The sequence below is a fragment of the Mytilus trossulus genome, unplaced genomic scaffold (assembly GCF_036588685.1).
Source record: "Mytilus trossulus isolate FHL-02 unplaced genomic scaffold, PNRI_Mtr1.1.1.hap1 h1tg000103l__unscaffolded, whole genome shotgun sequence".
In the NCBI taxonomy this organism is placed as follows: Eukaryota; Metazoa; Mollusca; class Bivalvia; order Mytilida; family Mytilidae; genus Mytilus; species Mytilus trossulus.
Genome location: NW_026963296.1, coordinates 2,089,252 through 2,104,951, shown reverse-complemented (window position 1 = coordinate 2,104,951; position 15,700 = coordinate 2,089,252). Strand labels below are relative to the sequence as shown.

The 15,700-nt window shown below is 30.2% G+C and overlaps 1 protein-coding gene across 1 annotated transcript; it reads right to left on the bottom strand.

The window, feature by feature from the left end:
• Positions 1 to 1,696: 1,696 nt before the first annotated feature.
• Positions 1,697 to 12,607, bottom strand: LOC134699906 (uncharacterized). The gene is made up of 5 exons (XM_063561304.1): positions 12,494 to 12,607; positions 9,537 to 10,146; positions 9,134 to 9,160; positions 8,162 to 8,348; positions 1,697 to 1,722 (listed from the first exon to the last, which is right to left on the bottom strand). Coding segments are annotated over exons 1-5 (852 nt in total). The 5' UTR covers positions 12,496 to 12,607.
• Between the last annotated feature and the right edge of the window lie 3,093 nt (positions 12,608 to 15,700).

Below are 15,700 nucleotides of genomic sequence, written 5' to 3'. Positions count from 1 at the left end.
TCTTATTTTTGTAATATTGGTACATATCAGATCATATACAATATCAGAAGTATTATTCGTTTATACAAAAATAAAAAAAAATAAAAAAATAAAAATGCGGTCTGGATTCAAACACAGCTTGTATATATTTCATGTTTGTTTGAACCAAATTGAATGCTTTACTTTTGAAATAGTCTACTTTATATGAGTTATTTGTCCATTTGGGTATCTCCTGCATTGTCCTTCTTATTTGGTAGATATTTTAATAAATGATAAGCAATGTTTAATAGTTATTTTTGGAAATTCAGATTTGCTTACATACATTTGTACTTTAAGGATTTTAGTCTGACTGATGGAAAACTATATAGAAATATTTATTTCATTAAGTTCATCCTTCAAAAAGCAATAAGATGCCACTCATGTTTAAAATTTCATAAAAGGAATACATGTTTACGTTTACATCTATTTACAGTATTTTTCATTATATTTTTTGTTTTTATCTTAAATTCCATTTCTTTTTCAAAACTGGTATTAATTGAGGAAGCACTGTGAACATTAAATAAACATGTATAGTTTTGATGAGTCATGATGAATATTATACTCACAATTTGATGCTGCATTGTCAATTTTAAAAACTGTATACTTGTTGAAAGAGATGAGACTTAAATAAAATATTCAATTGAACTGATTCAAATTTCATATACACATATTTGTGATATAGAAATTCTATCATATCTACAAATACTAAGTTAAAAAGAGACACATTCATTTACATATATGAGTATCAATTGGGAATGATCTAGTCAAAAGTGGATCCAATTTTCCAAAAGTAGGACAGTATAAAAAAGAAGATGTGGTATGATTGCTAATGAGACGACTATCCACAAAAGACCAAAATGACACAATTAACAACTATAGGTCACCGTACGGCCTTCAACAATTAGCAAAGCCCATACAGGACTGTTTCATTATTCTAATCTGTAAATGTGGGGGTCTTCATCTTAAAAAATTGTTTGAAATCAGGATTTTGGGGTCAAATTTGAGTCTGCCAACTTCCAATATACAGTTAAAAAATTTATTGGGCATATCCCAGCCACCTTTCCCTTTTTTGGAACATCGTAACTTTACATACTCAACTTCTTTACATTTTAATATTTAAAACTTATTGTTTATATTAACCAGGGCTATGATACTTTTTGATATGCATCAATCTAAAAGTCGCATTCAGTTCCAGATCACACAACTTGAGGAACAGGATATAAAAATAAAAAAGTCGTAAAATAGGTTGTAATGAGAGATGATTAGAGTAGAAATACAACCATGACAGCTGCACCATACATTAAATTTAACAGTCAATGGGTCATACAGCAAAATTACATGATAACAATTAATTAGTAATTTCAAAACTACTGAAAATACTAAATTATTGTAAGCAATTAAATACTGATTAGAGATAAGATATAGTTTACAAACTTAAGCTCAAGAACAGTATTTTTAACTTTAAATAAAAGTGCAGACTGCATGATGTATGTCATAGACATAAGGGTGAAAATACAATGACTGATAATAAAAAATTACCAAAAGTATTTGTAATTAAAAATTCTTCTAATTTTACAAAAACTGTAAAATAAATGATTCAAGATCATGCAACACGCATCATGCAACATGCAACACGCAACACGCAACATGCAACACGCAACATGCATACTAGTCAATTTCACTTAATTGGACTTTTCTTGAACTCTGTAATGATATACATAAGATTAAAGAAAACCATTAACCCAGACAAAAACTCGCTTAAGTTGTAAATTTATATCAACAATTTTCAGACGATAATTTTATCAGAGATCTACGCATCTGGTAATAAAGTTTGTAAACGTAACTTGTAGAAGTGTATACTATGTCTGCTCTATTCGACATTAGTGTTAATTAAAAGATTATAATTGCCAGTGAGACAACTATCCACTTGAAAGTACAAATGAAGTAAATGTAAGCAAATATAGTCAACCTTACGGCTTTCAACAATGAGAAAAACCCATACCGTATAGTCTGCTATTAGAGGTCACGACATGGAAAATATAAAACATTTCAATCGAGAAAACTAACGGCCTAATTTATAACAAAGCAGTTTACGAAAAACAAATATGACAGACATAAACCAACGAAGCCTTTTTCCAAGTATAGTAGTAAAAATATCTTGCCTTGCTGATCAATTTTCTGAAATTTGAGGCTCATGGAAACTTTAAAGTTAAAAATGCGCAAGTGGATCCCGGATTAATAGCTACTAGTTCCACTCATATGAAAAATCCAATAAAGCTAGTTTAAACAAACCCCGAAAAAACAATAAAGATTTGTGACTTGAACGGCAAACACATGGCAATACTATTTTCAGCTTATGTTAATAATTGAAAATCAACATTTGATTATCTTGTCCATTACATGTAGCATTTTATTTTTTCTGGGCACTATTAAAACGTGCGCAAAAAAGCTTTGTGAGTAATGACGGTTTACCCTTGTGCAAGACCTTAGTTTTGATCACATTATTTATACATAATACAGACAGGGCATGAATGATTTGTTGTGATCATGGTACATGAATAATATCCATAGATCTAAATCAACTGGTCCCCAATTACAAGACTGTGAAATTGCTTTCCTTAACAGAAACAGCTCGTTTCCAACTTATGACCTGAACCCTGCTAGCTCCAAGTCTTCTTTGCTCTCTTGCCTAATTCAAATTGGTTGTCAAATAAATATCTGATATAAAATGCATCAGTAAACTTACGATATCATTGATATTTTGTTGATAAATTTTTATATAGCTGCGAGATACCATTTATTTATATATATATATATATATTTCGCACAAGTAGTGCAGATTTAGTTTCTGAAATTAGTGAAATGATTCTCTCTTTTATAAAGATGCGTTGAAAATAAATCAAATTTAGGTATACTTGTGGTCAGAGTGATACAATGAGAAAAATGTAAAAATTCCTTCGTGATATATACACATACTAAAATAATGCACTGAATATAAAATTACTTGCGGGACTATACCTTCTCAGGTAATTATAAAATAAATCAATGTTGAAATGTTTTCTAATCGGGGTGAGATATATAGATAAGAAACCAATTAACTAAATCAGTCTTATTCTTATTCGTGGTATGGTCTCTCATAGTAAAAAGCAATCCGGATCAATATAGTATCCGCCATTTAGAATCGTTTTCTTATTATGCTCGAAATGTTACTACTCAAATCAATGCTAAAACTAAAAATGTCATGTACTGAATTAGTTACATTAAAATTAAAGAATAAAAGAAGTACCTTTTTTATTGATGTATATAGATAAGGCATACTGCCTTTTCTCTGACTGACATACATAAAAATGGTCCTGCTGATGAATGAAATAATCCTAGATAACAAATTTTCAGTTTCTGTTTCCGATGCGTAGCTATTTTGACCTCACAGGTGGCCAAAGCCGATTTCTTTACCCCAATTATAACACCTCTTTTAACGCCTTTACTTCTCAGGCATCATAAACCTTACAATAAATGTCAATATGAACAAATATAATTAAAATAATATACAACTATACAAAACCTTGATTTTATACACTAAATAAATATCAAATGTGTGCAATGAAATTTGGATTAACGAAAAAACAATCGGTTATAAAGACATTACTTCAAAATATGAATGAATATTATTTGAAATAAATATTAAATATAAATATCAGAGTCATATTGTATTATATGTCGCTGTATATATATGTGCAACGCAATTTGGCTGACTGAAAAACAATCAGTTATAAAGACATTACTGTAGCTGTCGTATCAAATCTTATCAACTAGTTTCTTTTAACGGATGCTCAACTTGAAATATAATTTACGATTTACTGCTGTCCTAAACACGCTAAAGAACAATAAATGGTACCATAAATTAATTTATTGTATTTGATGGTGTTAATGTCTCACAAGACAACCCCATTATTAAATAATAGTTAAACATACCTGATAATGGAACATTACCATTTTAATCTGCATTACGAAATGTAAATTGAATAGAAATACCTGGAACCTAGTTTTCATATTTTAATACCTCGATAAAAAGATACAAAATATCAGTATAACTGGAATTAAAAATTATGCGAATCAAAAATTTATTATACAATCATAAAAATAAATTAAAATAAATTCGCTCGTATTATAATAACTTTAGACAAAGATTTGTATACTATAAATAAATCCTTGCTTTAAGTAAATTGTCCAATAATTTATAAATTATCAAATTGAATGTGACCGATTTGAAATTAATTAATCAATAATCAGTTGAAATTGAAAAATTATTAAGATAAGTATTTACATTAATTATGCGTACAATAAACTCAACAATCTGACCTTAGATATATATAGTTACTTCCTAGCAGACCGTGCATTCAAAATATTGTGAGGAGTGCTTTAGCTGGTAAAATTGATATGCCGTGTAATTGCATTAAGACATGCGCGTTACATTGACCTGTGCATGAACTGTAGCAAGTCTTGTCTTCCTCTGATAACGTGATTTAACGGTCAAGCCCTTTAAATCGAATTATTTTTCTATAGAATTTGAAATTTATGCATTAAATATCAATCTTTAACATAATATGTAATAATAACACGTATAACAGTACTCTTTCTAGTCCTTAGTGGCATTGTATAGTCCTTAGTGCACTAAGGAGTCCTTAGCAGTGTTTAGACGTACTTCCGTAAAACAACCATCAAAAACCGAGCAATTATAAAACTTTTTACTGAATCATATTTTTAAAGTACTCTATTTCTGAATGGAAGAAGAAACGACACCACCATTGCCTTAAATGATTGAGTAAAAAACTCAGTAATTCAAATGAATCACACGTGAAATTTTTCATGTTATTTTCACTTGAACTTTGCAAAAATATGAAGGTATTTTTAATGATTTCAATTAAATTTTAGAAAAAAGATATTATTTTAACAATGTAATTTTTAAAGATTACGTGCATTGTACGTGTACCAAATTCCGGTGATTTATGCATGAACTATTATCATAAGATTCACGTGGAACCAACCAGTATAAGCAAGTTTAAAGTATTTCAAAGGACAATTAACACTTAGACTATAGCCATACAGTAGGACAGTAAATGAACAAAAGACAAGTAAATCAGAAACATGCATGGATCACGCAAAAACATGCAGGGGCGACACTGAAGTAATGGGAGTTTGCTTCTTGCAAGAAATTGGCCGTGAAAACAATTTGATATGAAGACAAGCCTTTGTTTCAACTTTGTTTTAAAATTTCCAACATAAGGCTGTTACGGCCCAGATCAATGTTCTTAAGCATCACATATTTTTCTTTCATCTTATTGTTAGCTTTCTTAAATAAATATTTACATATCATAGACTATATTTTTTATTATTTCTCTTTTTTGTTCAATTTTAGTTTCAAATTCTTTTTTTTTACCATATTGGACTTCTTATTGTGTAGTGAATTGAAACACGAACGCGGACCTCGATGAGAACACCTGGATTGAAAGTTTGCAAATGTCCTGACCAATGAAATTCGTTTTACTATGTAACGCGAACTTCAACGAAAGCACCTAGATGAAATATTGTGTATTGAATAGAAAAATGAACGCGGACCTCGATGAGAACACCTGGATTGAAAGTTTGCAAACGTTCCGACCAATGACATTCATTTTGATATGTAACGCGAACTTCAACGAAAGCACCTCGATAAATTATTTTTTTGTACGACAATTAGTTTTTAATTTGGACATTACTGCTAAAATAAAGTTAATAAAAATTATATCAGAGCAACAGTGCATAATTGTTTCTTTTCCATTCTTGTTTATTTCAATAATGTTTATGTTGATTTCAATTTGGTAGGTAGACTTATATAATATGCCCTAAACGTAAATAAAATGCATTAGACGTAAGAGAATGTCGACTTAGAGCAAGTCAAGGTCGTAAAACTTAAATCAACCAACCCATCGTTATCGCAGACTAAAATTTATCTCATATATACCGAATATATTTTTATTTATAGCAAGACTTTTTGTACGTCACGGTGAATGACAGCACAATAATCCCTTTACAGAATCGGAACCACAATTCACAATTACCGTAATGTGCTGCTTGTCCGCAATTAACGCCCGTTTCGCGTCAGTGACCGATATTACAATTTGACACAGTTTTAAAAGTTTTTTGAGCTGTTCCTTTATTTGCAATGTTGTGCAAGACTTAACTGTTTATTAAATTCAACAAATGTTAACATTATGTTCATTCATTTTATTATTTAACACAACATTGTTTTTATTACAAGCTATTTCATATATCAATAAACAGCTAGGGAATATTTGTTGTTGACCGAAACTATAAGATACATCGATTTAAACTATGTGAAAAATAAATAATTTTTGTAAGATACTTTAATTTCCGTGTCTGTATTTAATTAACGAGTACACTATAGTAAGACAGAAAAAGAGAAACGGAAATATACAGGAATACCTAAAGTTTGTAAGTCATTGCAATGGACCATACGTTACTTACATTCACAAGTTTTCATAGCACTCAGCAAGTTTTGAAACGAATATGTGAGATAAAGATCTACTGCATTCGGGCAAATTAAAAATATGTTAAACATCTAACTATTTTATTTTTAACAGATTCACAAGTTTTGAATTTTTTAAACCGTGCACCAATATTTTATTGTTTTTATTTAAATTCCTTATATGTAATGTGTATTGATCATTCATTTGTTTAAATTGTGAAGTATATTACTTTAATAAGAATACACGCATTTATATATATAAGTCGATAAAGTTTGAAACAAATAAACGAAAGATAGATACATCGATGTTGTTTTGCTTGAGTGATTTACCTGTTAAAAGCTCGGGTCGCAACACGGTTTAAAACGAATTGATACCAGTTTGAAATAGTTTAACGGGGGCGTGGCCTATTTGTTTGACGTAACTTACCGCCAACTTGAATTAAATTGAACGACCGCAAGCGAAGCTATTTGACTGGCATTAAAATGATTTGATATGCATTGAAATAAATTAAAAATGATTTTTAATTTTTGTCAATTTTTATCAAATGACGATTAATTTCATTTAAACAGCGTTAACACGTTTTTGTCCGATCAAGTTAAATTCGGGTTACTAGTGCACACAACACAGACACTACACCGAAACGTAAAACTCAGGGAAACGAACTATAATGTAACAATGGCCATTTTCCTGACTTGGTACAGGGCATTTTATCATAAAATGGTGGGTTGAACTAGGTTTTGTGGCATGCCATACATCCCACTGTAATTGCAGTGTTAATTATAACAATAAAATTACAGCATTACACGACAGGGTTACAATAAATAAACAGATAAATGGGAGAAAATATAGGACAGAGAAACAAGCGAATAATAGTCATCCAAAGGTAACAGGTATAAAAATAATTGTATACACTCGATTTTTATATGATTGACAAATTAAAAACTCTTCTTTGGAGACAAAATGACATGGACGTTAGCAACTATAGGTCACCATAAGGCCTTCAAGATTAAGCAAAAGCCATAACTTGTTGCAAGCTATAAAGGACATAATCTGAGAGTATCTATATCCTTTACTGCTCTGAAAAAGGTTTTTTGAGTATGGTATCATACCTTCAAATAGAATGACGAAATGTATTAACCAACTCCAAGGTGAATTCAAAAACGTCCATAAAGAGAGGCAAACGATACATAAGCACGACAGTGTCTTTGACTACACATGGAAATTTCACTCAAACATTTGCAGATTCATGAAATATTTTTCATAACTTCATCTCCCACTGATCCTATGCATGAAAATCACGGAAACTATTTAATACGAGTATCAGGTGAATCAAAATTACACTCACGTGGAAATCACATGATTTAGTTCACGTGCATTTACAAGATTAAGTTTTTATATAACATTTAAGTTTTTTCAAATTTGACTAAAACCATTATACATTTCTATTTTTGTGGAGTGCATTCTAAATTCACGTAAAGAAATCATATCCTATTCTAGTGAATTTTACGTTCGGTTCTAGTTTTCTGGTGTCAATTGTAATGTTCATGCAGAAATGTTAGAATCCAAAAAGAATAAACATAAAAATAGCATAAAATGAAAAATTGCATATGTATTACCCCGTTCTTTCTGTCGTGATGTATCTTTGTCCATGTGAGTTGTCATACCATTAAGCTTCTCATATGACGTCTTCAGTATTGCAATATTCTCAATCAAATTGTTCACCCTTTTCCCTATGTCCGCATTTGATTTCTGTATTTCATGAAAAGTCTTTTCTGTTTCTGCTCTATCGTGTTTTGTTACTCCCTAGGATGAATAATTGACCTATATTTACAGTACAGTGTAGGTATTGTAGCAGGGCTGATACATGGTAAATAAATCAGATCACAAATTTCTATCATTTTATTGAATATTGTAGTGTAATAAAACAATGCCTAATTTTGAATAAATCACAAACGGAGATAATTTGTCAAATAATAAAAGAATACGCAAATGTTCAAACAAGTTAAGAGCACATATTTTAATACAGCAACGACATTTTCGTGTACCTAAACTATTCGTCTTTTCTTTCTCATGTGCAAACATTATAATGGAACGATGTCTCAGTTAAATGAAATATTCAACTCAAAATGCAGGATACTCCTACGTATTTTTTTTGTATATGAAAATGTATCAATTTTATTCGGATCGAATGTATATTGCCACTAATTGTCTGTTCTACTCGAGTGTTTCATAATGTTAGTACCTTAATATGAATGGTAAATCTTATGACACTTTTTTGTTTGCTTCTTTGTCAAATCAACAATCAATTTAAATAGATGTTTAGTTTTCATTTTTGTTAGATATATTTTTATGTTTGTTAGTCAGTTGTTGTGGTCTGTGGTCTAATGTTTTCACAGTTTTTGCTGCTTGGTTAATTATTGTCATATTTTGTACCTACTGTGTCAAAAGAGGAACTATAAAAAAGCAAAATAACAAAAAATACTTATCCGAGGAATATTCTCTTAGTAGATGATCTATCTGTATGAATTAGATTTTTTGATATCATATAAACACAAACATCAATCATTAATTGAACAATGATTTCTTACCTCTATTAAGCTTAACTTTGATTCAATCTGTAAAGGAAAGCAAAATATAAACACTGGTAATAACGCAAAGACGTTGTAACATTCTGAAACAATAAATACAAAGTGAAAATGAATTTTGCATTTGTTCAAGAAAATGTTTAAACTTCTACGAGTTTCATTGACTATGAGAAAAATCCCCAAAATTACTCGATCAGTTTCACGCTTATTTTGTTAAAAAGAGACGAATAGAGACGTTCGACTATATTAAGGAATGGTGTTATGTTAAATAAAAAGAGATCCCGCAAACAGAACCAAACAGAGTTTATAGTTCTCAAAATTATCTTCCAATATCTGTACTATCAAACAATGTCAAAGAAATATGCAAGTATGCAGTCGTATATGCATATGCCGGATAGATATTCACCTCTGACAATTTCGTATAAATGTCACACAACTTAGTTGTATCTTTATTGATACAACCATCCATTCGAGCTCTCTTTAGTCTCTTCTCGTCCTCATGAAACGATGGGTCTTGATCTAGAGGCAACTTGATAATATCTGGTAATAACATGCCATATTCGTCCTGAGAAATTCCGTCATGTTTGGTACTTGATGATAATTCACCCTCCAATGTACAGGATTTATGTATCACTTGCTGATCGAATAAATTTATATGACAATATGTATGCAAAATTTGACTTGAAATCTCTGTTTGCCAATCATTTAGCTTAGCGGAATCAGTATTAAATTTGCGCTGACACTTATGTCGATTAGCCTTACTTTTGTATAATTTATCACAAAGAGAATCGGCGCAGATTTGGCACAAAGTACAACATGTCTTATTAATGCATTTGTCTTGATCATTGCAACTCAACATATGTTCATGCTTTAAGTTGTGTAAGACATATTTCACTAGAGGACAATTGAAGTAACACTGTAAGCTTCTTAAACAGAATTGACAGTATTCGCATTCTGTACGTTTTTTAGGCGATTGAGGGATGAAATCTGTCATAATGGATCCATCTCTTTCCATCCTGAAATAAATATCATGAACTGTTGATGAGAATGATTAATAAAACAAGTTTGCATTTGTACTATTTTTCTTTGTCGATCTAAAAAAAACAAACCCAAAACAGACATAAACGTGCAAATAAACGGCAAAATATTAAAAAATTATTGAATTAATACACTATAAAACTATGCCTGTCATTTGCACCATAACTATGTTAGTACACTTCGGACTAACATGCTTTCAGCCTACATATAATAATATTTCCTGTTTCACTTCTTTTCATAAACTGTACAAATATCGACAACATATTTTTATCAAATTGTCATTTACGATATGTCGGAGCTCGTAAACTATTGTTAAAAGGTTGTGTAGACATTGGACATGCGTAAAGTGATAAAAATCATAAACCATATATATTAAAGACCTAGGGTCTTTTGAGTTGAGGTCCTTGCTTAATGACCATGACAATGAGGTCAAGGTCATTAGTAAATTTGACGTTTTAGATTTTGACCTTTGCTCTAAGTTCAAATCTACTCATGATCCGTCAGTACCAAATGCCTGCAAGTTAAGTTATCCGTAAAAATTTAGTTCGAAATAGGATCAAAGGATCATATAAACCATCAAGCACATATAACATGTATAATACAAGCCCAAACGAAGAAATATTAACAATTAAATGAAAAAAAAACCCGTTCAAACCTATGATTGCGTTGGATATAAAAACCGGAATTTTTATACGTGTGCATGCTTAACAAATTTGATAGACAACATGGAGAAGTCTTCATACAGCATAACCAGTTTTCAAAAGACCAAAGAAAGTAAAAAAGTATATTTTAACAAAACGCATTTGACTTACAGGTCAAACAACAAATGTTCCTTAACCCAGTTGACAGTCATTTGCGAATGCCAAACAAACTTATCACAGATGTAGCAAAATGATTCGACATCATTGAATTTATACCAAACAGAAAACAAAAAGTTTGCGGAAAAGATGGAAAACCGCAAATAAAAGGTGCTAAAAAATCCACCAACCACACTTACAGCAAATTTCACTAAGAAAACACTTAGAAATATGTGCCAATGAAAAATTAAAAATGTTCTCGTTCTTCAAATGTCGTCAGGTCATTATAAATCAAAATTGAAATAGTGAGAAATGAGTGTTGGTCATTGTTGTATAAATAGCGAGAAAATTCGAGAAATTCTTTGTTATTTTCTGTGCCAAATTTAGCAAGAGGTGTTCTTCCTTTATACTATTTTTAAAATTTCGGAACTGTTGACAACCCTGAATTTTTCTATCATAAAAGCTGCGACACCATATATCTTTTGCTGTTTCAATTACCCCAAATGAGTTGATAATTCGACATATTTTAATGGAAACGCAAGACCAAAGAAAAAAAGACTACCATTGTCGCCTATATAAGATTACATTAGCCGTATTTTGCACATTTTTTTGGAATTTTGGATCCTCAATGCTCTTCAACTTTCTACTATTTTGACTTTATAAATATTTTGATATGAGCGTCACTGATGAGTCTTATGTAGACGAGACGCGCGTCTGGCGTACTAAATCATAATTCTGGTACCTTTGATGACTATATGTTAATAATTAATTCAGAATTTCGACTGCCTTATGTATATGACCTGCTTACAATAATATGTCTGATGGTTGCCAGAGCGAAACATTGAAAGACAAATCAAAGCAATACTATTCTTAACATTTTACCAGGATAGGGTTTACTTGTTTTTTACAATGGTTAAATCATTAGAAAAGATACTTTTAACTTTATGAAAAAAATGGGATCATCTTCATGCGAATCCTTATATATATATTGTCCTTATTCAAAGTAATTTCTTGTTGACTGGTTTTGAATGCCATCATAGGTTGAAGTGTTTTTTCTGTCACTACATTATCCCACTTTATCTCCCTTATACCATTGCCCGATCAAAAAACAATTTTCAGATTAGATAACTTTAAATATTTGATTTTTATTGTCCTGATGGTTTCATTTGAATATATGGTGTAAAAAAATCAAATCTGTTTACATTTGTTACATAGTGTGCAATTGTACTTAATACAGGGTCTATCTGGTCAATGAAATCTCAGAATGAAATTCATATAGGGTGAGCTATATATAGATATAAATTTCATTGATACAATAAATCCCCGTATTAAGACATCGCACACCGTGTATTTAATAATAACCCTAAAGACATGTTAGATAATGAGTAAATACACAAGACAATTCTAAAATATATTAAAATTTGTAAATATGTTTCTTTTGTTGTGTAATATCCATTCTAAAAATAACAACACTTTGGCTATCATTTACCATGTTTACATTTAACACAAATAAGATTATTGTACTTGCATTTAAACGTGATACAAAGTCTGGTATATGAAGCTTCAATATGCACATAAACAGTTAGAAATGGACTTCCTTTCCTCGCTAAACCCTTCTATCCGTCCCTGTCCTGAATGAATATATTTGACCTTGACTTTGTAAATGCAAGTTCAATGTGTCATTGATGAATAATTTAAAACAGAATAATATCTATAATTGTATATCAAGATTATATAGGTTTACATAAAATAATTGGTAATGCTAACTTGACGTCAAATTTCTTAAATTTCATATAAACATTAAAATTGGTATGCATGGTATGTATATCGAATATCAATATAAAGTAAATTATTTATTAATAGATTTATAAAATTTCCCCTTTTAAATATAACTGTACACTATTTAAGATGGCTCAACAAACAACAATCAAATCTTGTGAACATATTTGTGGACGAGTATGTTCTCAAATATTAATAAATCGTAAAACAATATCTGGGACTATTACACTAACGTCAGAATAATAGCCCCAGAAAAATATAAGACTTTTTGACGAGAATTTAGAAGAATCATCATTGTTCACTTTTCACCATCCCTTGATCTGCTACTGTACTGTTAAGTGTTTAGTTCTAATCCGTAAGATTATATTTTAATGAATAATTCAATAATTTGGTACAATTTCAGGTAAATAGAATACTAACAAGTTAAAGCAGTTTGTTTTAATTTAAGCATTTTTAATGAAATAAACAACATGAACAACATGCAAAATAACTTATATTAAATTAAATTGTACGATACCTTGATAATTAATATTAAAACAAAACTTACCGTCATTAGAATAAAGTTTTATGTGAAATAGCCAGATCGTTAAAATAATCAACCTCCGAAGAAGCGACTGCCAGCTTGATATCATGCATCTTTGATTACGGTCGCAACTATTGATAAATGAATATGTTCATCAAATCCGACCACAACTTGTGATGATAAATTATTCTGAGATGAATGAATATCGTCTTCCATTTCAGCTGCAATTTAAATAAGTTTGTTTTCTTCCAAATCTAATAACATGAATAAATCGGAAAAATCCGACATATTCTTCACTTTCTTGACTGAGGCTTTAAAAAATGAAATATACAGAAGATTATACATGAGGCGCAAACAAGACTTTCACCAGCTTCAATGTCATTGGATGAAACGGTTACGTTATCAATTTCCAACTTTTGTTCATGATCGGTCAAGAAAGATCTTAAAGCTGTTAATCAATTTATTCATATTACAAATTAGGAATACCACGTATCTTACACATTAACATATTTAAAGAAACTCATCCTTCGAATTTATTAGAAAAATATTTAAACTCGTAAGAATCATGGCGTATGGTATTTAAAGTTTTTCTATAACATCGAAGTGTGCACAGTTATATTTAAGAGAAAAAAAACCCACATTAATCTATTTTTAACTCAAGGTAAATTGTATTTTTATGTTCGATGTAACTTGTCTAAAAATAAGACGTGCATTCAGTAGAATAAATGAAGATAAACATGGTGGCTGAGATAGGAAATGTGTGTTTTGCTCCTACTTGCGAATGCAAACATATTGTGAAGTAATTGTTACTTTCGATTAATGAAGTAATATTGACCTGAATTTGAACAGGAACACCAAAGAACCTAAAGGTAAGCAACATATATGAGAATTTTTATATTGTGTTGATGTACAATTTAAAAACTCGTGCACTGTATACGTAAACAGATTTCTTCTGTTAAAAAGTTATTTAGAATGATGAATATATTATAACTTTAAAATTCTACGAATTTTTTTTCGAGATAAACGTCAACTTTTCTTTGTAGTCAGCATGGTCAGTGTTTTTTCATTATCGAGAGAGACGTATCAGAACATTATATCCCTTATAGACTATTTGTGTGTAATGTTTTATGTTAGTTAATTTATTTGCTTATCCGTTCTTTTGATTTGAGACAGTTAACTGATTTGTATGGTTAGTGCTAATGCTGTGCAGTTAGGCTACTGTCCGAATTTAGAGGTGGATTTAATTCTAACAAACTTGAAAAAAAACCGCCATATAATATATGTATATAATGCATATACAATAACTATTCAGTAAATTAGTCATTGGTTCATAGCTGTCACACGTGTCATGTTTGTTTTTTGTAAAGCATTAGGGATAAATTCGGCTGTTTGTTTTCTCGTTGGAAGTGTTTCGCAGTTTTTCACGTCGATCCTTTTATAGCAGATTATATAGTATTAGTTTGTCTTATTGTGCAAGGCTTTACCGATATCTACAATTGCTTACATACACTTCATCGGAAATCTAGGGTCCCGGGATAGTTGTCACATTATCATGCCAAGATTGCTGAATTTTATGCTACATGTATTAGATATGAAGAAGCTAACTTTTCAAGAATAGATGGTACATATTAAAACAAGTCACCTCTATTGTATCTAGAAAGTTATGGTATGTAATTTTAAAAGTCGTCTACTAAATAAATATAAATTATACCGAAAAATATGTTTTTATCAAAAAAAAGGGTGTACCATTGAAAGTTACGCTTACCATTAATCAATCTTAGATGATAAAAATACTAGTAGGACTAAACTAGTAAGCCCTTTTGCAGCTCATGATTCTACATACAAGCACACATATATGTTGGTGTTACTATATTTGGAATGTGATTCGACTGTCATACAAATGAGAGGTTTAGCGATATAAAACAAGGTTCAATCCGCAAGTTCCTATAGTAAAAAATGCCCGTAACAAGTAAGGTATATGAGTTGTTATCCATTCGTTTGCTCTGTTTGTTTTATTTTTTTAATTTTGCCATTTGATTAGGTTTTATATTTAGAAATTGACTATGAGGGTAGGTTGAAAACAAAATTTTACAACAAAAGAGATGATTTCGGCTTCCCAATTGTGACCTGTTACTTTTTAAAAAAAAGTTAAAATGATCATCGACACATAATAAAAAAAATGGTAGACATCAAGTTTTATGCAAAATGGGTCGTATACCAATAAGTAAAATATATCTTTGTTGTCTTGATTGTGGTACAATTTCCCCTTTTTTCCAGTTGTATGAATACACCCGTATTATTACAGCCTTTTGTCATCACATGCTATGTCCTAGTATCGATAAACATGAAAATATCAAACGACATTTTCTATTATTTAAATATATGAATAGAGATATTGATTTTATTGACTTATCTAGTGTATTTAATTACTCT

What these genes read in the sequence shown, in the direction of transcription:
- LOC134699906 (XM_063561304.1), bottom strand. An exon ending in CAAAGTTAAGCTTAATAGAG is followed by an intron (nt 8,349 to 9,133) that starts GTAAGAAATCAT and finishes TATTCATCCTAG; the next exon opens with GGAGTAACAAAACACGATAG. An exon ending in ATCACGACAGAAAGAACGGG is followed by an intron (nt 1,723 to 8,161) that starts GTAATACATATG and finishes ATATCATTACAG; the next exon opens with AGTTCAAGAAAAGTCCAATT.